This window comes from Gopherus evgoodei, chromosome 1 (genome assembly GCF_007399415.2).
Source record: "Gopherus evgoodei ecotype Sinaloan lineage chromosome 1, rGopEvg1_v1.p, whole genome shotgun sequence".
NCBI lineage: Eukaryota > Metazoa > Chordata > Testudines > Testudinidae > Gopherus > Gopherus evgoodei.
In genome coordinates, this window is record NC_044322.1 from 98,871,142 (window position 1) to 98,898,489 (window position 27,348).

The 27,348-nt window shown below is 41.1% G+C and overlaps 1 protein-coding gene across 1 annotated transcript in view; it reads left to right on the plus strand.

Annotated features, from left to right (window-relative positions):
- The window catches only part of PCCA (propionyl-CoA carboxylase subunit alpha), a 430,643-nt gene that overhangs the window by 59,037 nt on the left and 344,258 nt on the right, over positions 1–27,348 (plus strand). Inside the window, 2 exon segments of the mRNA XM_030568083.1 lie at positions 5,580–5,693; positions 7,741–7,794. Of these exon segments, the coding sequence (XP_030423943.1) occupies positions 5,580–5,693; positions 7,741–7,794 (168 nt within the window).

Genomic DNA, 27,348 nt, shown 5'->3' on the forward strand with positions numbered 1-27,348 from the left:
GGGCAGAGCCGCTGCCAGCAGCAGTGCAGAATTTAAGGGTGACATGTTGTTATGGTATTGTCACCCTTACTTCTGCGCTGCTGTCTGCAACGCTGGGCCCTCAGTCAGCAACTGCCACTGTCTGGCCACCCAGCTCTGAAGGCAGCAGTGCAGAAGTAAGAGTGGCATGGTATGGTATTATCACTCTTACTTCTGTGCTGCTGCTGTCAGGGTGTTGCCTTCAGAGCTGGGTGCCTGGCCGACAGCTTCCCATCTCTGGCTGTCCATCGCTGAAGTTATCGCAGAAATAAGGGTGGCCATACTGTGACTGCCCCCCTAAAATAATGTTGTGACCCCCCCTGCAACTCTCTTTTGGGTCAGGACGCCCAATATGAGGAATGCTGGTCTCCTCCCCACCCCCTCTTCCCCCAAATCTGTATAGTAGACCAGATTTCGCAGTGGGAGACCGAATTTCATGGTCCGTGACACATTTTTCTTGGACATGAATTTGGTAGGGCCCTATTCATGTCACAGTGCTACAGTCTTACCTGAAGATTTGTATAAGCATTTTCCTTTCGGATGTTTCTTGGATACTTAATTCAAAAACATTTAAATAAATTATTTAGGCATAATCATTCTAACCTCTCTTGTGGTTGAACTACTAATTAAATATAAAATATTTTCTGTAATGGATTTGTGATGGATGTGGGAATTGGGAAGAAATAATGCTGTGGATGAGTATAATCTGTTGATTGATTTATGGATCCACACTCACAAGAGTGTCACAAACCCACATGGTGTCACAGATTGCTAAATTTTGCCTTTAAATCTGATTTAGCAGAAAGATGCGTGATATCACATGTTGCTAGATCTTTTAGCTACTCTTTTGAAGAAACTCTAGTGTCGTATGCCAACAATGACACAAAATATCTAGTCATTATGAAATGTGTTCTAGATATGTTAATTTTAGAGAATACAAGCAGCTTGTACGGAGGTGTAAGACATGACATGGTGAAGTGTCATTTTCATGCCCCCCCCCAACGCTTCATTAGCATCTTAGGACCTTGTATCTGTTTGAAATACATACTTTGGAGGAAGGATAGCGCAACATTGTTAAAGTTTAGATCAGAAACCGTCAGGCACTTTAAAAACATACATTCTTCCACTCTTTGGTACTGTCCACATGTAGAGCTGAGATTAAATTGATGTTCTAATGATTTAAACTAATCAAAGTCCAAACAGTTTCAACAGTTGTTTAAGAACGAGTATTTTTTCATTTGAAATTAAATGAAGGGAAACAATTACTCCCTTGCAAAGTCTAGCCTGGAATAAGTTATGGCTAAATTAAAAGAACAAACACACACTTAGTGTAGGTATTTATAACTGACAAGCTAAAGCAACTTGAATTTCAGAGGAGACTGCTGAAATTCACAATGCTTACAAAGAGAAATTTATTGGATTCTTCAAGAAATGTAGAAAATCTGCATGTATGTTTCTGGTTTCTTCAGAGAAGGGAGCTTGCAGTGTCGCTGTGCGTGTCTTTGCTCATCATTGTGTGGTAACTTGAAAGGTGATATTGTAATGTGGATACAAATAATGGCTTTGTAATAGTTATCCATAACTGTGGGTATATGGTTTAGATATTACTGTCATATTTCAATATAACTTGCTATAAGCTACGTAATTCATTCATGGTACAGTACATGAACATACTCATCATGATCCAATGTGTTACAGAAGTAAAATGCCTGCTCTAACAGGTATTAGTGTAATAGAGGGATGACACACGAGTGCTAGTATGAAATTAGTCTTTAAAGTTGGATCTCTAGAGCCAGTAAATAATCAGATATACAAAAGGTTCATGCCCTTGCCACATTCCTTCAGTTACTCAAGCAGCTGCCATTAAAGTCAACAAATGCTGACATTCATGCCAGAGGGTGGCATGAAAAGCTCTTTGGCTTGACATGCAGAGAGTCTGTGCTTTGTGCACCATGCCAGAGCAGAACAGGTAAACTGAAACTAATAAAGGATGTTTTCAATTCTACTTTTTTGCTATGCCTACGCATGAGGTAGAGCAAAAGAGGGGGAGGACTGAAATGGTGCTGAACAATGAGCAAGCGATGGGGAAGATGCCAGCAATTAGGGAAGATACGGGGGAAGGTAGAGGGAGAAGGGAAACAACTAGAAAACAAGGGGGAGGAGGGAAAGGAAGTGAGCAAGGAATGCAAAGGGAAGAGAGAGCAAAAAAGGGGAGAGAGCTGAAAAAAGGAGAAACAAACACAGAAATGTCACTTTTTTGACTCCGTTCACAATACTTCTAATGAATGCAGTTCTGTTTGAAGCTCTGTGGCTTTGTCTTCACTACCCGCCATATTAGCGGGTAGCAATCGATTGCTCGGGGATCGATATATCGCGTTTCATCTAGACGTGATATATCGATCCCCGAACGCGCTTATATCGATTTCGGAACTCCACCAACCTGAACGGAGTTGCGGAGTCGACATAGGAAGCCGCAGACATCTATCCTGCGCCGTGAGGATGGTGAGTAATTCGATCTTAGATACTTCGACTTCAGCTACGTTATTCACATAGCTGAAGTTGCGTATCTGAGATCGATTTTCCCCCGTAGTATAGACCAGCCCTGTATCATTTTTGTGTGTTTTGTTTGGTACTCAAAAAATATTTGTCTAACTTTTTATCCTAAGATGATATGCTACTGTAAGAATGGCCTCGATCCTGCCAACGTTTACCTGCTTAATTCACTCACCTGAGTAGTCCCATTTAAGTCAGTAAGATTGCTTTTGTGCTTGAAGTTTTAAGCTTGTACATCTTGACAGACTGGAGAAATGGTCAGAAATAAATAGAATGAAGTTCAATAAGGATAAATGCAAAATACTGCACTTAGGAAGAAATAATCAATTGCACAGATACAAAATGGAAATGACTGGTTGGGAAGGAGTACTGCAGAAAAAAGATCTGGAGGTTATAGCAGATCACAAAATAAATACAAGTCAAAAATGTAATACTATTGCAAAGGAAACAAGCATCATTCTGTGATGTATTAGGAAGAGGAAGGAAGGAAGATGCGAGAAGTAATTCATCCACTCTATTGAGCACTGATCAGGCCACAACTAAAGTAATACTTCCAGTTCTGGGCACCTCATGGTGGGAAAGAGGTGGACAAATCGAAGACAATCCAGAGAGAAAAACAAAAATGATTAAAAGTTTAGAAAACAAGACTTCTGAGGAAAGAATGGGGAAAAATATTTGGTTTGTTTAGTCTGGAGAATAGAAGAAAAGACTGAGGGGGCACATAACATCTTCCAGTATCTAAAAGGTTGTTGTAAAGAGAAGGGTGATAAACTGTTCTCCTTCTCCACTGAGGACAGGATGAGAAGTAATGGACTTAAATTTCAGCAAGAAAGATGTAGATTAGACGTTAGTAAAAAGTTCCTAACTGTAATAATAGTTAAGCATTGGAACAAATTACCAAGGGAGACGGTGGAATCGCAAGTCATTGGAAATCTTAAGAACAGGTTAAACAAACACCTGTCAGGGATGGACTAGATAGCACTTAGCTCTACCTCAGTGCACGTGCCTAGACTAGATGACCTATTAAGGTACCTTCCAGTCTATGGTTCTATGGTAAGGATGCATGCAGGTTTTGGACCTTAAAACGTTCTTGCTCTTAGTGCTTAATGAAAGCTAATGCATAAGTTAATTTTGGCAATGTTTGTTCAAAATCATTTATTACAATCTAAGAATTGTTTTCTGTGTGTTCAAATAGATATTAAAATCTCCTGCATAAAGCCTTTTTCTTTTTTTCTTTTTTTTTTTTTAAATAAGTGTAGTTAAATAGCTGCATAGTGAAACCTGAGCATTTGTCAGAATCTGTGATAGTTCACATGTGGTAGATTAGAGATTCCAGAAAGTAACGTGTGTTTGTAGATTCTGATTCAAGGAAGTAATTAAGTGCATGCCTAATTTTAAGCATGTGATTCGCCCCACTAATTACAATAGGACAAATCATATGCTTAAACTTAAGCATGAATTTAAACACCTTGTTGAATCTAGGAATTAGGGTTTAATTCTCCAAACTAACTCTTAAAAGCCTGATTAAAAATGGGAAACAAAACTCAGGTTTAGAACAAATGTCCCTGTTATATCAGGGAGTTGTGCGTCTGCTAGAAATGTTTTTAGCACGTCTTCTTGAATGTTAGCTTCTCAAGCAGAATATTTTGCCATTAATATATTTTTGGCTGCCTCTTTTGTTGTTTTATATAAATCTTCATGTGTGTGTGCATTTCTCTACCCTCTTTTTCCTTGAATAATCCTGTAGTATGCATAGACCACATAAAAAGCAAACTGTTTTTATGTGTCACCATGTGAATTGACAACTTCATACTCTATTTACAATATAAAATTATCATGCTATTGGAGTAAGACTCCTAAAAGAAAATAAATCAAGGAAATTAAAATATTCTAAATTTTGCTACTTACTTTCATGTATTTTAATGTCAGTGTCCAACAGCTAACTGTAATGTGTTTAATTTAAAAAAAATATTTTGGCTCTGGTATTTTTAAAATATTACCTGGAAAAAATAACAAACAGGCCTTCATATGTGTTGGATTTGTACTAATACTGGAATGCCAAAACTGATATGTTAACATAGACAATGGCTTTAAAAAAAATCATAGTTTAACCATTTTGCAAATTGCAATTCAACGTTTCTCATTTATCAAATATTTTCTTTTTTAAAAAAATACATAAGTATTTAAAAATCTGCTTGGCACTCCCAAACCAATGCGAAGATCATCGCTTAGTTGCAGTTTTATAACTTCTCTCCCAAACGAACGAAAACAACCCAGTGTGTTATGCAGATGATCCACTTAAATTTCTCCAAAACATTTCTATTTAATTATTCCTATAAAATGTGGGGAAAACTTTCTTAGATTTTTGTATGTTAAGATTTGACTTAAAAATGTATTTGACAATTGCACATGTGACTAAGGATACAGTGGATCAGGAATCAAATATGAGCCTGCTTAAATAATTTTCAAGATTTTCTGGTTCACGTGTAGTGATATTGAACTCTTTAGTCATAGGCTTTAATTTGTGCATGGTGCTGACCTGATGCTGTGCAGGGACACTCACTGCATCCCTTCATTCAATTCACTCTAATTATCCCCAACTTCCTGGGGAGCCTGCTTAGAACTGGCCATGAATGTTTGTTGTTAAGTATTAAGACATTAGGCTACACTGGTTACATGTAACAAAGTAGTTTTAGGCTGTGAATTTACATATAGATGATCAGTACAGGAAGCTGAAATTATATTTGTCATAATTTTATTTAATCAAATACAAAGTATAAATTGAAATAATAAAACATTTTGACTGTGACTTAAGCTTGGAGCAAATGAAATGCAATTTAATGTTACTTTGAGTTCTTGTACATTGATGTTTAATTTCACTGCACATTTTAGAAGTGGCTATGGTATGTTAATTATCTTTGAAACAATCAGATTTGTGTGCATATTTCAGGGTGGTGGTAATTATTTTTGCTGGGAGCATCTGTTAATGCAGAATTTTGCCTTTTCAGGTTCATGTGAAAATGGCGGATGAGGCTGTCTGTGTTGGCCCAGCTCCCACCAGCAAAAGCTACCTCAACATGGATGCCATCATGGAAGCCATTAAGAAAACCAGAGCCCAAGCTGTGAGTCTGAATGAGTCTATCTGCTGCAGCTGTTTCATATATAGAAAGCAGAAAAGCCAGCGTTTGTATTTTAAAAAAAAAAAAAAAAGAGAGAGATTGAATATGCTATTCCAGTTAGTTCATGTCACATGAGTTAAATGTGGCCGAAATCGCTACTGGAAATCAAAGGCTTTGTAGCATCTGGCAGTTCTGGTCGCTGATCCTGCAGGTGGCTGCTGGATTCAGCTTTCACACCAGGGAGCAGCTTCAGTTCATTCCCAAATTTGCTTGGGGAAAAAAAACCCCAATTAGTTTTGAGCACTAACCCTTTCCATGCCATAACAGCTTTTCTCGATGTTTTTATAAAGTGTGTCCAAAAAAGGCTTTTGTTCAAATTCAGTTTTAATCATTTTTAAAATTACACACATAATTACACTTGCAAAAAGGTAAATGGTGCATCCAGTAATTATTTTTGTTGTTTCATAATGTTCCACAAAATGCACATTAGCATTGATGGGTAAATACGGCTGCTGTTGTCTGCCTCCTTCCTATCCCAATGGGCCATTGATCCAAAGTTTAACAGGGATTATACTGGAAAAACAAACATACATATAACTGATTGAAATAATGCTTTTTGCTGTGGTACCAGTGAATTAAGTGCGTTACTATGTACAAAAACATCTTTAAATAAAATTTGATGGATGGAATCAGTCAACACCAGTAATTACCCTGGAGTGGCTCAGTTAGCATTATCATTTCTTTCAAAATGAATGTCTTTCAGTATGGTGCTTGCAAAAAAACCAAAACAACCCCCCCTTGAAATCGAATTTACAAATAGTACAGATGCTTACACTGTTTGACACAATGCAGATAAGAATAGTTTTTCTTTAATCTTTAATCTGTCAGAAAGTTTCTTTAGTTGACTGTTTATATAAAATTAAAAACAGTGCTGTTTTTGTGTAATTATGCAGAATTTATATTAAAGTGGGGATAGCATGTGGGGGTACATAATTATGATCTGAGCTCATATTACTTTCGTCCCTGCTGAAAAAGCAGAGCACATTATCCTATTGATCACTAGCAGTGCTAGGAGCATTAAAGGTGGTAGAAATTTTAATAGTAGACACTAGAACTGCTGTTATCATCTTATGCTAGAACAGGGATTCTCAACTCAGGGTCGAGACCCCTCAGGGGGTCGTGAGGTTATTACATGGGTGATTGTGAGCTGTCAGCCACCACCCCAAACCCTGCTTTTCCTCCAGCATTTATAATGGTGTTAAGTATATTAAAATGTGTTTTTAATTTATAAGGAGGGGTCGTACTCAGAGGTTGCTATGTGAAAGGGGTCACCAGTGCACAAGTTGAGAACCACTGTGCTAGAACAATTTTGGGAGGGAGTAGATGGGGCAGGTGGTTAGAAAGGAATAGAAAGGGTGTGGTTGAGGATACTTGTTGAGATATATGTAGTCAGAGAAGTGTGGCAAAGAAAGAAACAAAAAAGATCATCTCTGTGCCTCTTGAGACAGTGCCTCCCTCTGTCATAGACAAGAAGTGCTGCCTCCGGAAAAGCCAGGTCAGACAATGCATGTTAGCAGATGTGAGTTGGGAGGGCCAGATCACTTAACCCAGTGGTCCCCAACCTTTTTGGCTGGCAGGTGCCAGCCGAAGAACCATTGCGGCGGTGGAGCACCCGCCAAAATGCTGCTGAATTTCAGCGGCGACGCCTCTCGGTGATGTCACTTGTCCACGGCACGTGGCGTCAGTGAGAGGCATCCCCTCTGAAATGCCGCTGAAATTCAGTGGCATTTTGGCGGGTGCTGTCCCGGGGGCCAGGATGTGGGCGCATTTTGGCGAGTGCTCTCCGGGGGCCATGGCGCCTGTGGGCACCGTGTTGGAGACCACTGACTTAACCTATGCTGGGGACAAACAATCTTGAAATGTTAAGCTAATTTAAATAATAATCAGTGAGACACTATCTCACCTTGACATGCCTAACTGTCTGTGTATTGATTTCTAGTCTTTGAAATCTGATAAATTTTAAAACTCATCTTGGTTTTTATTTTCAAAGGTCCACCCAGGATATGGATTTCTTTCAGAAAACAAAGAATTTGCCAGGCGTCTGGTAAGGTGTTTTTTTTGGTTTGTTTGTTTTTGTTTATGAATCTTTTGCAAAGCACTGGCATGAGGAGGTGTCATAGATGCAGTGCATTGAATGGGAACCAGTGTCTTAGAAGACTTAAAACGTTGTTGCAGCATATTTAGAGATTAAACTGCACATGTTCCAGAATAGCACTGTAACCTGAAGAAATGGATTGTGATTGAACATACCTGAAATATCAATATACCATTTCATAGCACATTTAAAGGTTATATTAAAATAAAGGGATTCTGTCGCTGGGGGGTGGGAGGAGGGTGCAAGCGAGGGCATTTTAATGGCATGGCTGGATTTTTGCATTCTGAGATGTGGATGGTGAGGAAGTTGAAAGGATTTTCCCATTACAAATTTGAATTTTATAACATACTGAAAAGTATATATTTTCACATGCAATTAACTCTTTTTATAATACAAAAGCTGACTGAATTTATTAAATTTATTTTAATGATTGAACCAAGGACATAGTCCTGCAAATACCTTTATTGGGACTATTCAGTTGCATAAGTGTTTTTATGATTGGGCCTAGAATGAAAGAGCCAAATTCACGATGAGGAGCTTTATTCTTCATCCAGTGAAGACAATAGTGAATTGCTCATTTTTCTAGTGGTGTAGGATCTGGCAGTTAGTTTTACTGTAGGCTGCTTCTCAATTTTCAGTAGAAAACTGTTCTTGTCTCCTTGGACTCAGAGGAATCATGTGTATCTGTGCTGGCCAGTTCAAGCAGGGGGGAGTTGATACGCCTCCCTGCCTACCTGTTTATGTAATGTTGCAGGGGTAGGCAATTAAGCAATACAACAAAGAAAAGTCAATGGAAAACCATCAAAGATAAACTATAAACTTTAAAACCATTTGGAGGTGAAAAGGGAACATTATAACAGTCAGGGGATTGCCCTGTCTAGGAATAAAGACAAAAGACAGCCTCAGTGCATCTGGGGAGAAGGACACTGCATCCATTCACTGAGGAGACATCTTGTTGAGCGGTGGTTTTTCATGAAAAATTGAATCCTGGTTCCTGAGAAACTAGCCAGCTTTGAAACAGACCGAACCAGGGATCGGCAACCTTTGGCACGCGGCACGCCAGGATAAGCACCCTGGAGGGCGAGGCCGGTTTGTTTACCTGCTGCGTCCGCAGGTTTGGCTGATTGCAGCTCCCAGTGGCTGCGGTTTGCCGCTCCAGGCCAATGAAGTGACGGGAAGCGGTGGCCAGCACATCCCTCAGTGGGCCATGGGCCAAAGGTTTCCAATCCCTGGACTGAACCTTTGGGGAGAGAACTTATTTTATTAGATAGGAAAGATAACTATTAAGTGTAAGCCCTAGTTCACATTTTATGATTTTGTTTCATATTGTAACCTTTTCTTTCCTTCACTCTCTCATTTCTAGTGGAGTTTCTGTTCTTTTGTAAATAAACCTACTTTTGTATTAGAACTGCTGATAGGTGCTGTGCATTATACAGGAGTGGTGACCTAAGGTAAAACTGGTTAACAGGGGTACCATGCTCTTTTGGGAGTAGAGGATTGGGAATTTCTGAGAGCAGCCAGTATCAAGGGCCTGCATATCACAGGAGAACACTTCAAGGGACTTTGGGGTGTGTGGTGCATCTATTGTTAATCTGCAAGGCAAAAGCAGGCTGTCATAGCCCAGAGGAGAGTGCTTGAGAGACTCACTGGCTGGTGCTGTTAGGGACCTACCACCCAGCTACCACAGGCAAGACTCCCTCTTGCTGGAGGGCAAGAAGTAACAAGGTGACTCTCAGTCCTGGGTACCCTGAGAACTATCACATCTCCCCCATGTAACTTGATTACATGTTAATTGAAAAGTGTGACTTATTTAAAGCTCACATATTACAAGTAGTAAGGAATATTTGTTATCATTTAAATAAGTAATTAAGAGTATTTGTACCCTATTATGCATGTTTGAAGCACAGGTGTAAAGAAAATACAAAAATGGAGAAGAGAGTTGTGACTTTACAGAGGATATTGGTAAATAGTCCTTGGTTTCCCTTGTCTTACCTGGTCTGTGCTCATTTTGTTCAGGATTCCAGCTGTAAAGTGGAGGAGGGGAAGGCAAGGCTTAGTTGCCCTGGATATCCAGCTTTAATGTATGCTATCACCCCAGTAAGAAAACTTTACTTGTAAGTGGAATACAGAACCCTTGCTATCTTTAATCACCATGTTGTTGCAAAAAGCAAATAAACAAGAGTCCAGATTCTGCATGATGCTAAATGCATCCTGAAAGTTGCTGAGTATCCTTTCCTTCCACTGAAGTTGGAAGGAGTTGTGACTACTTGGTACCTTCCTGGTTTGCCCCCCAAATCTGGTAAAACATCTTAAATTTTAACTTTGTACCGCTAGCAGTCTTTCCATTCTAATTGCTCTGACTGTATGAAGAACAGTATGTTGGCCAGAGCTCAAAATGACTCCTTTTACTCATTTTGTTTTTAATTGTCAGTGAATTCTGTTCCCACTGGATTACTCTAGCATGATAGCTAGTTTTAGTTGGCAGTTGCCTTAAAAACAAAAAAAGAAACAAAAGTATTTGCTCATGTTGTATAACTATTATGTGTATATTTTACTGCCAAACTTTGAAATTTGATAGTCATTATCCCAAACTGGGCACATTTCCTAGTAATCTGGTGGTTATTTGGTGGTGTGGATTACACTCTGGGTGACAATCTGGAACACTCTCTTTTGGCAGAACTAAGTAGAATGAAGCAAAGGGGATTTCCCTCCTCAAAATATCTGCAGATACTCATTTGTATCTAGAAGCATATTCAGATCTGGCTGGTGAGATAAATTTAAAATATTTTTTAAATTTGTTAATTTCACAAATTTCACTCTGTAGCTATATAAAACCAGAATACAATTTATAATGCTTTTAATTAATTTTTACTTTTAAATGCTCTACATAAAAGTTGCACTGAAGGCCCAATCCTGCTCCCATTGGGTGCAGAATCTTGCTCTCGGAGGACTCCTTAATGTAATGATTCCTTGTTTTTCTTAACTGAGCATTATTGGTATTTCTCATCTATGTATTTAGGGTGGAAACTGAAGGCTCATACATTTCTCTTCATTCCATTCTAGCACAACTGTCAAGGATTAATACTAGGGCTGTCAATTAATCGCAGTTAATGCCTGCGATTAACTGAAAACAAAATTAACATGTTAATCAGATATCTCTATGTGGGAAGGGAGGCATTGGCTGCAGAGGAACCCAACAGTGTCAGAACAGACACACTACGATGCCCTTTAAATCGATATAAAGGGCTCTTTAAATCGGTTTCTGCACTCCTCAACGAGAGGAGTAGCGCTAAAATCAGTATTATTATATCGGATTAGGGTTAGTGTGGCCGCAAATCGATGGTATTGGCCTCCGGGCCGTATCCCACAGTGCACCACTGACCGCTCTGGACAGCTATCTGAACTCAGATGCACTGGCCAGGTAGACAGGAAAAGCCCCGCGAACTTTTGAATTTCATTTCCTGTTTGGCCAGCGTGGAGCTCTGATCAGCACAGGTGACCACGCAGAGCTCATCAGCACAGGTAACAATGTAGTCTCCTGAGAATAGAAAAAGAGCTCCAGCTGGACCACACGGGAGGTACTGGATCTGATCGCTGTATGGGGAGAGGATTCAGTGCTAACAGAACTCCGTTCAAAAAGAGGAAATGAAAAAGCTTTTGAAGAAATTTCCAAGACCATGAAGGAGAGAGGCCACACCAGGAACTCAGTGCAGTGCAGAGTGAAAGTGAAGGAGCTCAGACAAGCCTATCAGAAAACCAAAGAGGCAAACGGCAGGTCTGGGGCAGGGCTGAAAACATGCTGCTTCTACGCTGAGCTGCATGCAATTTTAGGGGGCTGCGCCACCGCTACCACACCCCCCCGTCCTTGGATTCTGTGGTGGGGGTTGTAATCTCAGCCATGCCTGAGGATTATGCGGACGGGGAAGGTGAGGAGGAGGAAGAGGAGGACTAGCTTGAAGAGAGCACACAGCACTCTGTTAGCCCCAACAGCCAGGAACTTTTTCTGACCCAGATGGAATTACCGTCCCAGCCCTCCCAAGCCACTAGCCCAGACAGTGAAGCCATGGAAGCGACCTCTGGTGAGTGTACCTTTGGTGAGTGTACCTTTGTAAATATAAAACATGGTTTAAAAGCAAGCTTTTTTTAATGATTGATTTGCCCTGAGGGCTTGAGATGCATTCGCGGGCAGTAAAGTTACTGGAAAAGTTTGTTAACATGTCTGGGGATGGAGCAGAAATCCTCCAGGTACATCTCCATGAAGCACTGCTGGAGGTACTCCAAAAGTCTTTGGAGAAGGTTTCTGGGCAAGGCAGCCTTGTTCTGTCCACCATGGTAGGACACTTTACCACGCCATGCATGTAGCAAGTAATCGGGTATCATTGCATGACAGCATAGCTGCGTATGGTCCCGGTGATTGCAGGCATTCAAGAAACATCCGTTCTTTATCTTGCTCTGTTATCCTCAGCAGAGTGATATCGTTCATGGTAACCTGGTTGAAAGTCAGGAATTTAATTAAGAGGACAGAGATGGCCTTTTTCCTACAGGGGTGTTTGCTTGTTGCTTACAAGAAATCCTTCCTTGCATGTAGCCAAGCAGGGGGAGGGGAGGAAGGATAGCGCTGAGCTTTCTCGCGTTTGGCTAGGAGGAATCTTCCGAGCTACCAGCCACGTGGGGGGGGGGGAGGGAGGTGATTAGCAGTGATCTTCCATGATACCAGCCATGCGGTGGGGCGAGGGGGTAAAGCGATCATCCTAGAGAATTGGAGGGTGGGTGGGGGTGGCTTCTGTGAATGGAAGTGAAGGCTGCTGAAGCTGAAAGACAGTGGCTTACCATGGCCACATGCAAGCTGAATTCTGATGCCCGGACCTGCGTCTGTGAGATCTGTAACACCAGAGCCCAGGCACTCAAAGTTAAGATGCAAAATGTGACCTTGTAGTGAAATCACATGTGCTGTGTAAGGTGAATAGTGTTGTTCACTGTGAAAGAGTATAACCATTGTTCTGTAAAATGTATCTTTTTAAATACTTCTCTCCCTTTTTTCCTTCCGTCATGCAGCTGCACATTTTTCAAGCCTCTCTATTCTATCCCGGAGGCTAGCTCAGATAAGGTGGAGGAAGAAGAGGACGCGAGACGAAATGTTCTCTGAAATCATGGAAGTAACCCGCAATGAAAGAGCTCATCTGAATCAGTGGAAGGACGTGGTATCAAATTACAGGAAAGATGCCAGTGAACGTGAGGACAGGAGAGACGCTTGAGATGAGAGGTGGCTGCAGGAAGATCAGAGGTGTAGGCAGGAAGATCAGCAGTGGCGGAATGAAACGCTGGGGCTGCTGCGTGATCAAACTGATATCCTCTGACGTGTGGTGGAGCTTCAGGAAGAGCAGCGAGGTCACAGAGTGCCGCTGCAGCCCCTGTGTCACCACCCTCAGTACTCACCATGTTCCATATCTTCCTCACCCAGACGTGTAAGAACGCATGGGGGAAGGCTTTGTGCACCCACCCACTCCGCCCCTGTGGACAGCCCAACCAAAAGACTGTCATTACATTGAAATGATTTTAGTGGCCTTTTCCTTACCTCCTATCCTCCTCCCAAACCGCACCCGGGCTACCTTGCCAGTTCTCTCCCTCTTTTTATAATGAGCTTTTTAATAAATAATACATGATTTTTAAACGATAGTGACTTTATTTTCTTAAGCAAGCTGTAATTGAAGGGGGAGAGTGGGTTGCTTACAGGGAATGAGTCAATCAAGAGGGTGGAGTTCATCAAGGGGAAACAGACACAGCAGTCACACCGTACCCTGGCCCGTGATGAAACTTGTTTTCAAAACTTCTCTGATGCGCACCGCTTCCCGGTGTTCTCTTCTAATCGCCCTGGTGTCTGGCTGCGCGTAATCAGCGGCCAGGTGATTTGCCTCAGCCTCCCACCCCGCCATAAAGGTTTCCCCCTTACTCTCACAGAGATTGTGGAGCACACAGCAAGCAGCAATAACAAAGGGGACATTGGTTTGGCTGAGGTCTGAATGAGTCAGTAATGTGCGCCAGCGTGCCTTTAAACGGCCAGATGCACATTCTACCACCATTCTGCACTTGCTCAGCCTGTAGTTGAACAGCTCCTGACCACTGTCCAGCCTGCCTGTGTATGGCTTCATGAGCCATGGCATCAAGGGGTAGGCTGGGTCCCCCAGGATAACTACAGGCATTTCAACATCCCCAACAGTTATTTTCTGGTCTGGGAAGTAAATTCCTTGCTGCAGCATTTTAAACAGAGCAGTGCTTCTGAAGACGCGAGCATCATGAACCCTTCCTGGCCATCCCACGTGGATGTTGGTGAAATGTCCCTTGTGATCCACCATTGCTTGCAGCACCATTGAAAAGTACCCCTTGCGGTTTACGTACTGGGTGGCCTGGTGCGCCGGTGCCAAGAGAGGGATATGGGTTCCATCTATCGCCCCCCCCCCCCACAGTTAGGGAATCCCATTGCAGCAAAGCCATCCACTATGGCCTGCACGTTTCCTAGAGTCACAACCTTTTGTAGCAGCAGCTTAGTGATTGCTCTGGCTACTTGCATCACAGCAGCCCCCACAGTAGATTTTCCCACTCCAAATTGATTCCCGACTGACCGGTAGCTGTCTGGCGTTGCAAGCTTCCAGAGGGCTATTGCCACTCGCTTCTCCACTGTGAGGGCTGCTCTCATCTTGGGATTCTGGCACTTCAGGGCAGGGGAAAGCAAGTCACAAAGTTCCATGAAAGTGCTCTTACGCATGCGAAAGTTTCGCAGCCACTGCGAATCGTCCCACACCGGCAAAACTATGTGGTCCCACCAGTCTGTGCTTGTTTCTTGGGCCCAAAATCGGCGTTCAGTGGGTAGAACCTGCCCCATTACCAGCAGAATCTCCAAAGCGCAGGGGCCTGTGGTTAAGGAGAATTCAGTTTCCATGTCCTCATCACTCTTGTCGCTGCGCTGCCGTAGCCGCCGCCTCCTCCTTGCCTGGCTTTGCAGTTCATGGTTCACCATAGACTGCACGAGAATGCGTGAGGTGTTTACCACGTTCACGATCGCGGTGTTGGTCTGAGCTGGGTCCATGCTTGCAGTGCTATGGCGTCTGCACAGTTCACCCAGGAAAAAAGGCGCGAAATGGTTGTCTGCTGCTTTCACTTAGGGAAGGGTGAGACTGTACCCAGAACCACCCACGGCAATGATTTTTGCCCATCAGGCACTGGGCTCTCAAACCAGAATTCCAAGGGGTGGGGGAGACTGCGGGAACTATGGGATTGCTACGGGATAGCTACCCACAGTGCAACGCTGCATAAATTGACGCTCGCCTCGGACCATGGACGCACACCGCTGAATTAATATACCTAATGTGGTCGCGCGCAATCGACTTTATACTATCTGTTTTATAAAACCGGTTTATGTCAAATCGAATTTATCCCATAGTGTAGACACACCCTAAGATGAAACTGTCTTCCTCTTTGGACAGGAGGTGAGCCTGGTGAGCTCAGAAACCCAGCCCAACAGGAGCAGCATCAAGAATTCATCCTTCTCCTGCACAACACCCCTCCCATTTCTAGAATACTGACTTTCTGAGATGAAAAAAATCTTATCCCTTCAATAAGCCAAGGCTCTTCTAAATGAGACGCATACATAATAAAGGCTAACCTAGCAGCAGCAGGGGAAAAAAAAGCCTCTTGCACAATTCATTCCCCTACTGAATGCTAAAATCCTGAGGTAAAATCTTTCCATATCCACAGCAAGGACTGAGTGGATTTGCAGGCTCTAAAGTTTTACATTATTTTATTTTTGAAGTAACTTATGTTAAAAAATAAATAAAAATTCTACATTTGTAAGTTCAACTTTCATAATAAAGTGCTTTCACAACAGTACTTGTACAAGGTAAATTGAAATACTGTTTCTTTTGTTTTTCTGAAGTGCAAATATTTGTAATATATAGTGAACAGTGTACACTTTGTATTCTATGTTATAATTGAAATCAATATATTTGAAAATACAGAAAACATCAAAAATATTTAAATAGTATTCTGTTGTTTAACCGTGTGATTAAAATGGCAATGGATTAATTTTTTTAATCTCACAATCACGATTATTCTTTTTAGTCGCTTGACAGCCCTAATTATTATACAATAGCATAGGTTGGGGTTTTTTTATTTTGAGTTTTTTCTTTTTTCCCTCTCATTGGTTGCTCACCATACTTTAAAGTAATGATAAAATACATCTATGCCCTGATGTATATGCATGCATCAGAAGCTATTCCACACAGTTCCACAAAGGTAAAAAGGCAATATACTAAACATTATAAGCTCACTGTTCTGTCTATAAGAGCAATAATGAGCTGAAAGCGGAGCCTTGTCTTTAATTAAACACATGGAAGGTCAGATCACATGTAATCCTATTGTGTGTGATTTGAAGAAAAGCATGTCTTTTTGGTCATTATTGCTAAAACGATTCATGGAAAAACACGCAGTGATAAACAGTTCTATTAAAGGGACGTAATCTGCAATGGTTTTAATGTACTGATCAAATAATCTGTTTGCCAAGTTATTTTCCCTTTTTACTCCGCTTGGGTTCTCTTATTCCCTGTAGCAAATAAATGAAACGCAAGAGCATATGCACAGTTGGGATTTTAAAAAAATCCTGTGAGTTTTGACAAAGTATCTTTTGAAAAGTGAAATTTACTTGCACCTGAAAATCTGAGGTGATGTTTGAAAGGGTCCTATCAAAGCCTATTTCTTGCAGTCCACTCAGTCACCTCTCTAGGTTTATCCATTCCATTTTCCTCTGATGACTTAGAAATGTAGTAGACCATTTTTTTTTCTGTATTGAATTGAGGCTCTATTGTGGATTTCAGAATCAAAATTTAAGGTCCATGTCTCAGATATTAAGACTTTTTTTATTTTTTAGTTATGATATTGTAATTTTAAATAAAACAGTGAGGTAAATAACACTGAAGTTTGATGTACACTGGATACTTAAATTCTATCTTAATAAACTGATAAGATGTACATTGTCAAGCGTGTTGGGTACCTGAGAATCCTATTTTACATTCTAATGTTGTTTTACAGGTTTGAGATTTCCAGGCTATAACTCTGTTAATGCCTTATGTAGAGAGAATGATTTATTAACTGAGGCTACTTAATTCAATGCACAAATAGGTCATTACTTGTAAATGCAATTATAAGCATAAACTACAAGTAATCAACTTGAGTTTTGCTGGTGGAATAATTGAATAACATCCTCTATTGACAGAAATCTAGGGAGATGCAGTTGTCAAATTTCATTTCCTAATAAAAATGGATTTTGAGTATATTTTACTGTATGTCATGAAAAAGATTTTTCAAAGGCACAAATGACAGCTAGGTGTCTAATTTCAGTAAAAGTCAATGAGAGTTAGGTGCCCAACTATTTATGCCCTTGAAATCTGTCTGTGTGTTGCAGAAGGAGTGGTTGTGACCCCCCTTATGTTTAGGTCACGTAACACTTCCAGTATAAAATGGAAAGTGTTCTTCTGATCTCTTTGAGAAGTTCTAACATCTGCATTGTTTGCAACAAGCCTTTGAAATTGGGCCAGGGGAAAGCTCTGTGGCTAGGGAGAGATTTCTTTTTGACCCATGGATCAGTTATTCATTTTTTTAAAATAACCATTTCTCTTTCCTTGCTAACATTTGTCAGGAAAATTTTGGCAGCATGCCAAAGTAATAACTGATCAAAACCAATCTAATGAGTCAGGACCACACAGCAGCACCACCACCACCACCATCCTAAACACTGCACTAGGAATGCCTGGGAGTTACCAGATCAGCTGTAGCTGTGCAGATGGAGAGAGCTGGACCAGGCCCATACTCAGAGCACCCCTTTAACCTTGCATGTTGTCCCAGGGGCCCATTCCTCTCTGGGGGCACTGCATGAGGCACCCAGCTCCTGATGGATGGGGGAGAGAACAAGTGTCGGGCTGGGTTACTTTAGCCACCCTCTAGACTCAGCACCTGGCTCCAGCAGCCCATCCGTTTCCTTTCTCGGATTGCCAGCCTTCTCCTGTTACCAGATAATACTAGTTTGTTAGTCCTGAAGCTCAAGTGGCACAAGTCTGCGGTTTAGGGTTCAAACCCTGATGATGATGCATGATGGAGTAGTGCTAGTTGCACACAGTGGTGTCTGATTTTACCTTTTTTGATGAAACTAAGCAAAACTAGGAAATTGCTATGAAAAATCTGTTAAAAGAACATTATTTAGATTACAAAGTTAAATGCTTGAAAATTAGGAAATGCTGGATTTACAGTTGCAGTGCAACCTTAATTCTGCTCCCTGGTGTATATGTAATATGGTAGTCTTTAATTATATGATCACATACTATTTTTTGCACAGGAATACTGTTCCATTCAGTGCATGTTATGGATACATCAACAGGAAGGATTAAGATTGCACATGCAGTCTTAAATTTAGCATTGTCTTAATTTTTGAGTGCTTGACTTTGCATATGGTTTTTACAGGACTTTTTGGTATGTAATCTACAGTAGTAGACCTGGATGAAGATCTTGGGTCCATTTTGATGATGAGATACAGATCGTCACTTGTGCAGTATTCTGACATTTTCATTAAAAACTTTTTTCTGTTTCTTTAGTGCTCTTCTAGTAATTACTGTACAACATGGCTAAGAAAATGACACCGAAGCCAGTGCTATTTTTTTAACCTTTAAAGGCTATATTCAGATTCTTGGTGGAATTAAATTAAAAATCCTTTAGCAAAATAACTGAAGAAACGAGATGTATAGAAATAACTAATCACATTAAACTATTATAAGCCTTTTCTTTCCTATTACCTCAAACTATTCTCATTTTTTGTGTCATCCTGTGTAATAAGAATCTGAAGCCTGTGCCTACAACAAACTCCGTGCATGTGGACCCATGCCTCCACAGAGCTAACTGCAGAATTCTCATCTTTAAAGTGTAAGCTTTGGTGGTAGGGAGTAGAAAATTTCCCTTGTGTTTACAGCACGCCATGTACACTTAATGGCACTGTGTAAATAAGTGGGGGGATTGAATTTTGTTTGAAGGACTCTGTCTTGCTTTGACTCAATCTTGACAAATTTGTGATATGTGGTGATGAGGATGCTATCATACAGGCACAGTCCTAGTGAGACACTATATGCAGATTTTTCTCAAAGCCTAACAATGAAAGGAAGGAAAACTGACACACCACTTACTTGCTTTCACCCTTATCTTCCTTAAATTGTTCTCCAAAATACATTATTTAAGCTTGAAATATAATGGGTTGAAATTTGTTATATTTTGGGAAATGTTGGATATGAACTTTGGCTGTCAAGTGATTAAAAAAATTAATCACAATTAATCATACTGTTAAACACTAATAGAATACCATTTTATTTAAATATTTTTTGATGTTTTCTACACTTTCAAATATATAGATTTCAATTACAACACAATACAAAGTGTACAGTGCTCACTTTATATTTGATTTACAAATATTTGCACTGTAAAAAACAAAAGAAATAGTATTTTTCAGTTCACCTAATACAAGTACTGTAGTGCAATCTTTGTCATGAAAGTTGAACTTACAAATGTAGAATTATGTACAAAAAATAACTGCACTCACAAATAAAACAATATAAAACTTTAGAGCCTACAGGTCCGCTCAGTCCTACTTCTTGTTCAGCCAGTCAAGTTTGTTTACATTTGCGTGAGATAATGCTGCCCACTTCTTGTTTACATCATCATCTGAAAGTGAGAGCAGGCGTTCACGTGGCACTGTTGTAGGTGGTGTCGCAAGATATTTTTACATGCCAGATGCGCTAAAGAGCCATATGTCCCTTTATGCTTCAACCACCGTTCCAGAGGACATATGTCCATGCTGATGATGGGTTCTGCTTGACAACGATCCAAAGCAGTGTGGACCAACACATGTTCATTTTCATCATCCGAGTCAGATGCCACGAGCAGAACGTAGATTTTTTTTTTTTGGGTCATTTGGGTTCTGTAGTTTGTGCGTTGGAGTGTTGCTCTTTTAAGACTTCTGAAAGCATGTTTCACACCTTGTCCCTCTCAGATTTTGGAAGGCACTTCACATTCTTAAATCTTGGATTGAGTGCTGTAGCTATCTTTAGAAATCTCACGTTGGTACCTTCTTTGCATTTTGTCACATCCGCAGTGAGTGTTCTTGAAATGAACAAGATGTGCTAATCATTACCTGAGACTGCTATAACATGAAATATGTGGTGGAATGCGAGTAACACAGAGCAGGAGACATACAAGTCTCCCCCACAGAGTTCAGTCACACATTCCATTAATACACTTTTTTTTTTTTTAATGACCGTCATCAATATGGAAACATGTCCTCTGGAATGATGGTTGAAGCATGGCGAGGCATACAAATGTGTAGCATATCTGGCACATAAATACTTTGCGGTGCCCGCTACAAAAGTGCCATGTAAACGCCTATTCTCACGTTCAAGTGCCATTGTAAATAAGAAGCGGAAGCAGTATCTCCCGTAAACGTAAACAAACTTTATTGGCTGAACAAGAAGTAGGACTGAGTGTACTTATAGGCTCTAAAGTTTTACATTGTTTTGTTTTTGAGTGCAGTTATGTATTGAATAGACATCATTAGTCTTATTTGGATGTAATAAGCCATGTGTTTGGGCTACCTTTATTAACATGCTGAACAAAGAAAGTAGCATGGTAAACCTGCTCTCTGACACACGAGTAGTTCTGATCAAAATACTGACAGCGCACCTTAAAATAAGAACAAACTTTTTATTTTGGCTACTGTTTGTTTCAAAGGATAGTGTCAGGTGGTGTAGGGTCAAGATATAGATTTTGTAATTCTTCCCCTTGCCCCTCAGTACATACAAAACAAACTTTTTATGAGGTTACATGTTTAACTTACAGAATAAATGAAGGAAAAAAGAAAGCAGTGTTTTGTTTGAGTTTAAACATTCACCTGCTGTATTTGCAACACAGACATTGCAGCGCTGTGCCAGTGCATGAGATCCAGAAAGTGAAACTTAGTAGTCTTTTTGTTTCCATAGGGATGAAATACAAAAAGTAAAATGTTTGCTTTTAAATAAGTAGTCAAAAGTATATTAGAATTGTAAAACTCTTTTTAGAATCCTAGAATCATAGACTATCAGGGTTGAAAGGGACCTCAGTTTGCAGATGATACCAAACTGGGAGGGATTGCAACTGCTTTGGAGGACAGAGTCATAATTCAAAATGATCTGGACAAATTGGAGAAATGGTCTGAGGTAAACAGGATGAAGTTTAATAAAGACAAATGCAAAGTGCTTCACTTAAGAAGTAACAATCAGTTTCACACATACAGAATGGGAAGACTCTGTCTAGGAAGGAGTATGGCAGAAAGGGATCTAGGGATCATAGTGGACCACAAGCAAAATATGAGTCAACAGTGTGATATTGTTGCAAAAAAAGCAAACGTGATTCTGGGATGCATTAACAGGTGTGTTGTGAGCAAGACACGAGAAGTCATTCTTCCGCTCCACTCTGCGCTGGTTGGGCTCAACTGGAGTATTGTGTCCAGTTCTGGGCACCGCATTTCAAGAAAGATGTGGAGAAATTGGAGAGGGTCCAGAGAAGAGCAACAAGAATGATTAAAGGTCTTGAGAACATGACCTATGAAGGAAGGCTGAAAGAATTGGGTTTATTTAGTTTGGAAAAGAGAAGACTGAGAGGGGACATGGTAGCAGTTTTCAGGTATCTAAAAGTGTGTCATCAGGAGGAGGGAGAGAACTTGTTCACTTTAGCCTCTAATGATAGAACAATAAGCAATGGGCTTAAACTGCAGCAAGGGAGATTTAAGTTGGACATTAGGAAAAAGTTCCTAACTGTCAGGGTAGTTAAACACTGGAATAAATTGGCTAGGGAGGTTATGGAATCTCCATCGCTGGAGATATTTAAGAGTAGGTTAGATAAATGTCTATTAGGGATGGTCTAGACAGTATTTGGTCCTGCCATGAGGGCAGGGGACTGGACTCAGTGACCTCTTGAGGTCCCTTCCAGTCCTAGAGTCTATGAATCTATATTTGTCACCCATTTCTACCAGTTTTAGGCAGTAAGAGTTGTTTTCGTTGATTATCTGCTTAAAAAGTCCTAATAATTCAGTAGAAAAATGGTATTAGTATTTTCTCTAGAAGACATTGCAATAAATTGGCAAATACCAGTACAGTATCAGGGTTCAGTGCTTTAAAGATTGACTGGGATAAATAGTAATGAATGCCATTTATACATTTTGTACAATATCTTCCAAAATCTCACGTTTCTGTGGGTAGGCTGGGTACACAGTTACTTTGACTAGCACTTGCAAATACTTTTTTTTTCCCTTCATGTATTAATTAATCGAACTTCAAAATTTTCAGGTATGTTTTTAGAGGCTGTCTGGAAAACTTGGTCTATTAAATAGATAATCTGTATAGTTGGAAAGAGTGGCATGGTTTGTGAAGAAAATGCACACGTTTGTCTTCTGTTTATATAATTTGATATTTGCTGACACCCTGTGCCTTAACTTCAGAATGCTTTATATGTTTGGTTTTCTTGTTGACCTTGTGCATACTTTTCTCCTCCAGTGTGACAGAATCTAAATATATTTCATTTACTTTTTATTTATAAAATATACACTTGTTTTAAAATTCAAATATTCTCTTGAAATGTGGTGTCAGTCAAATTCTTCAACCTGTGCAATTCCTGTGAAACCTCTTGATTAAATAGAAATGATACATTAGTTTAGGATCATTTGTCGCTACGTATCATAGGGCAGCCTGATGCTTTTAAATGATTTAACTCTATGTATGTGATTACAGATTATGATGGTTGAGATAGGCAAAATATCTTTCTTTAACATGGGTCATGTAACTTTTCCCATGAGGTGCTTTTCAACACCAGTTCTGGCACATTTAATGAGGTGTGTGGTACCATAGATGAGTGGATTTGTGGAATTCTGATTTTTAAAATTCATTATTTTTTGACATGCTGTTTAACCACAATAGTTTTTTTCCCCTAGGCTCTTGCTTCTGAAATGTTGTTTTCCTCTTCCCTGCCATCTTCTTCAAGTCATATTTTTATAGTATAAAATGAAGATTTTTTTTTCCTAATTACTTGGAAAATTGCATTTTGTGTGTGTAAATGATTTGCGAACAAATCACCAGAATATTTCCTTGTTTGATATTGGTAATACTATTACTGCTCACATTGGCTGGCTCTCTTTTCAGTTATTGATTGGGATGACACAAACAAGCTTGCCTTGATTACAATAAGCTCTCCATCTGCCCGTTCTCGATCTAATACACTTGTTAACTTTATAGTGTTTTGGCATAATTGATATGAGTTTTTGTACAGTAACTTTGAAACTATGATTATCAGCCTGCTCCGTCTCTTAAACCATTTAAATTAATGGCAAATTCTCATTGACTTCAATGGCATAGGATTGGGCCTGAAATTTGTATTACAAAGAAATTTCCATTTCTTTACAGTTAAAGCAGATCATATGCCTTTGAAATGAGAGCTCCTGTTGCCCTGTGGATTAATTCATTACATGCAGAAGCAGATGGAATTTCAACTTCGAATTCAACAAAGGCAGTGCCTCCTTATAATTAATGGATACTTGATATTTTTGTTTTTGTTTAGGGCATAGGAGAACTTACACACTATAACAATGGGTGGGTTTTCTACAGAGTCCATCTCTTAGAACACCGAATGCAGCTTAAGATGTATGTGCTTGCTTCCTAAAATGTGCATGTGGGCATAAGTAATTGGATGATAACCACTGTTTAGTTATAGGACTGGATGTTTTCTACAAAGTTACAAAGTTTTTTAGGCACTGTATTGAAATATGGTGTTTGTGATCTGCTAGTTTACTAAGTGGAAAATATTGTGTGCTGCAAACTCTTATCCCATTATGTGACGTATCTTGGACATTTACAGGATCTCTCTTATCTGTGCTATAGTTTCTTTCTAACTGTTAATCTTCAAGAACTGGCAAAATAAACTGAATAAAATAACATTCATGCTTTCTGCAAATAGATTTTTACTAATAAACAGTTTTTGTGAAAACTTTTAGAATATTGTTTCTGGTTAAAGTGTCAGAAGGCTTATTTTTTTGAAAGAATGGCGCATTATAAAGAATTTGATCTACTGTTACCTCTGCACATAGCTGTGAACACTGTGCTACAAACTTAATACAGTACATTTTGATGGCAAAAATTTTCAGAAGTGGATGACTAAAGTGCCTAGATAGATATTTTGTCTAATTGCTACTGCATCTACATAGATCAGTGGTGGGCAACCTGTGGCCCATGGATGCATGCAGCCCATCAGGGTAATCTGATTGCGGCTGCAAGATATTTTGCTGACATTGACCATCCACAGGCACAACCCCCCGCAGCTCCCAGTGGCCGCGGTTTGTCCTTTTTTTCAAGTCAGTGAGGGAAGGGCACTATGAAAGTCCGTGAGGTAACTAGACAGCCTTTGCTGAGAGGTGTAGCCTACAAGTATGTGGCCTACATCTTCTAACTGATCGTAGCAACAATGGGAGAATTACAAAGGCCCAACTTATAGTTATTAGCTGTACATCTGATCACTCCACATTTGAGGTGATCTGAGCTTTACCCAAATGTGGCACAGAAGCTCAAAACCAGGGAGTTGGGCTTTTGGATCTGTCATGTGATAGGCATGGCTATATTTGAAGCTTGTTCTTGTCACCTAACAGGCCAACTGGAGGAAATACTGAGATTGCTTAGGAGACTTTTTTCCAAATTGTGTGTCTCGAGTTGAGATTAGGGCTCAGTGGATTAAACATATCTTTAAATGAGGTAGATATGGCATGTCTTGCACCTTAAGAAGCAGACTTTCACCTGATGTCAGGAGAGCTGTAGTTGGTATCCAGGGCAGACTGGTCAGTGTGATGGTTATACAAACCCCACACTGGGCCAGAAGGGATTAAAGGAAAAGTACTGGGCCCAGGTGGCCCCACCCTTTCTGCTCTGCAGAACACACTCCAATGGGAGATGGGGTTGAAAAAGGTGCAACCCAGCTCAGAAGGGAGGAGACTGGGGACGAAGACAGACCTACCTGAAAAGTTCTTGACAAAGGTGTTGAAGTCTCCATGAGGGAATAGGACTATATGTTGAGACCAGTTGGGACTGACAGTTGAGTTTCTTTTTCTTATCTGGTCCAGAAGCTGAGGGAGGAAAGCAGTAGTGAGAAGTGATCTAGGGAGGGTAACTCAGAGGGCCACCTTGGGCTGTTGAGCCTCCTAGGGCCCTGGGTCAAAGCCTGGTGGAGTGGGCAGGCCCAGGCTCCCCTACCACTTCCCCCATTAGTGTGAGTGTGTGTGTGCAGTAACCATGAGGCCACCCAGCCTACCAAGAACTCTATCACAGTCAGTCTTATGGTACCTGTTAGATGCACGGTTTCATTTAGCTGAATGTCTACTAGCCCTATGTGCAAAGAATGGAGCCATACCAGGTAGCAATACTCTGCTACAGAGTAACACAAGGAAAGCGCAGTATTTCTTATATTCAGCTAATGTGCAGAGATTTACGTAGGGACCCAATTTACTAACCAAATTAACTGTTGACCCTGATCTGATCTTGGAGGATCTATAGTTTTGGGTAAAATATAATCCAAGAATACTTATAGAAATAATAATGCTAGTTATTGAAGCTGTAAAGAGCAGGTAGAAGGGGATGGTATGATGGGATAGCCTAATTTTGGCAATTAATTCATCTTTGATTATTAGCAGGTAAATATGCCCAATGGTCTGTGATGGGATGTTAGGGCTTGGCTACACTGGAGAGTTGCAGCGCTGGTGGTGGCTTTACAGCGCTGCAACTGAATCACTGTCCACATTTGCAAGGCACATACAGCTCTGTATCTCCCTGGCTACAGTGCTGGTTGTACTCCACCTTGACAAGGGGAATAAAGACTATATTGCTGCTGATGCCGCCCTGGCCACCAAAAACGCTGTTATTGGCCTCCAGAAATATTTGTAGGTATCCCAGAATGCCTGTTCTAGCCACTCTGCTCATCAGTTCGACCTCTACTGCCCTGGCCTCAGGTGACCAACTGTCAGACCCGCCCTTTAAATGCCCCAGGAATTTTAAAAATCCCCTTCCTGTTTGCTCAGCCAGGTGTGGAGTGCAGTCAGTGAATCTTTCCAGGTGACCATGCCTCTACGCGGCAAACAAGCCCCAGCATGGAGCAATGGCGAGTTGCGGGACCTCATCAGTGTTTGGGGGGAGGAAGCTGTGAAGTACCAGCTGCTCTCCAGCCATAGGAATTATGATACCTTTGCGCAGGTATCAAGGGCCATGATGGAAAGGGGCCATGACCGGGATGCGCTGCAATGCAGTGAAGGATCTGTGAAGTGCCTACTGCAAAGCCAGCGAGGGAAACCGTACTCCGGTGCTGCCCCCACCACCTGCCATTTCTGCAAAGAGCTGGACGCGATACTTGGGGGTGACCACACCTCCACTCCGAGGACCACCATGGACACTTTAGAGTGGGGGGGGAGGAGGAGGAGGAAAGCGAGAGTGAGGGTATTAGGGTGAGGGGAGACACCCCGGAGTCCTAGGAGGCATGCAGCCAGGCGCTCTTCTCAAACCAGGAGGAAGGTAGCCAGTCGCAGCAGCCGGTACTTGGTGGAGAACAAACAGAGGAGTGGGTTCCCGGTAAGCGGCTTTTATTTTCAGGATGGAAATTTTTTGGGAGAGGAGGGAGGGTAAGGCTGCATGCATGCATGCCTAGATGCGGAATAGCGCATTGATGTGGTCTATCACATCGCGGTAATTGGCCTCGGTAATCTCTTCAAAAGTCTCATCCAGAGCATGGGCAATGTGCTTGTGCAGGTTTATTGGGAGAGCCACTGTGGTCCTTGTCCCAGTCAGGCTAATGCGTCCGCGCCACTGTGCCGCGAGGGGTGGGGGGACCGTTGCTGCACACAGGAAAGCTGCATAGAAGCCCCTCCCGTGCTTCCCAGGTGACCCGCAGCAGCAAGATATCTTCCAGGATAAACTCCTGTGGAAAATATTGGGATAATGTTCAGTGAGGTGCCCCCTGCATCTGTTTGCTTTCCCCAAAAATGCACAGAAACCCCAGTATAGCCCTGAAACCATCAGTACTCCTTTATCACCATTTCAGGGCTCCCATGGATTATGTGCACTCTCTTTGGGATGGGAAAATTATGCTATTGTGAAGACTGTTAATGTGCCCTCCTTAACTGCAGGGGAATTACTCTGTCTGGTATAAACAATGCTGCCTCTGTTAAGTGTTGCATTTTGCCTTTACAGTTGCAAACTTGAGATCTCGGCTGTCCGTGTTATCACCGGCTGAGAGACTACAAAACCTCCAGAAGAGGCCGTGAAAAAGCAAAGAAGACATGCTGCAAGAAGTGATGCACCAATCTCTCACAAAGAATCAAAAAGCGCAGGAGTAGAGGGAGAGGGAAAGCAGGATCCGCAA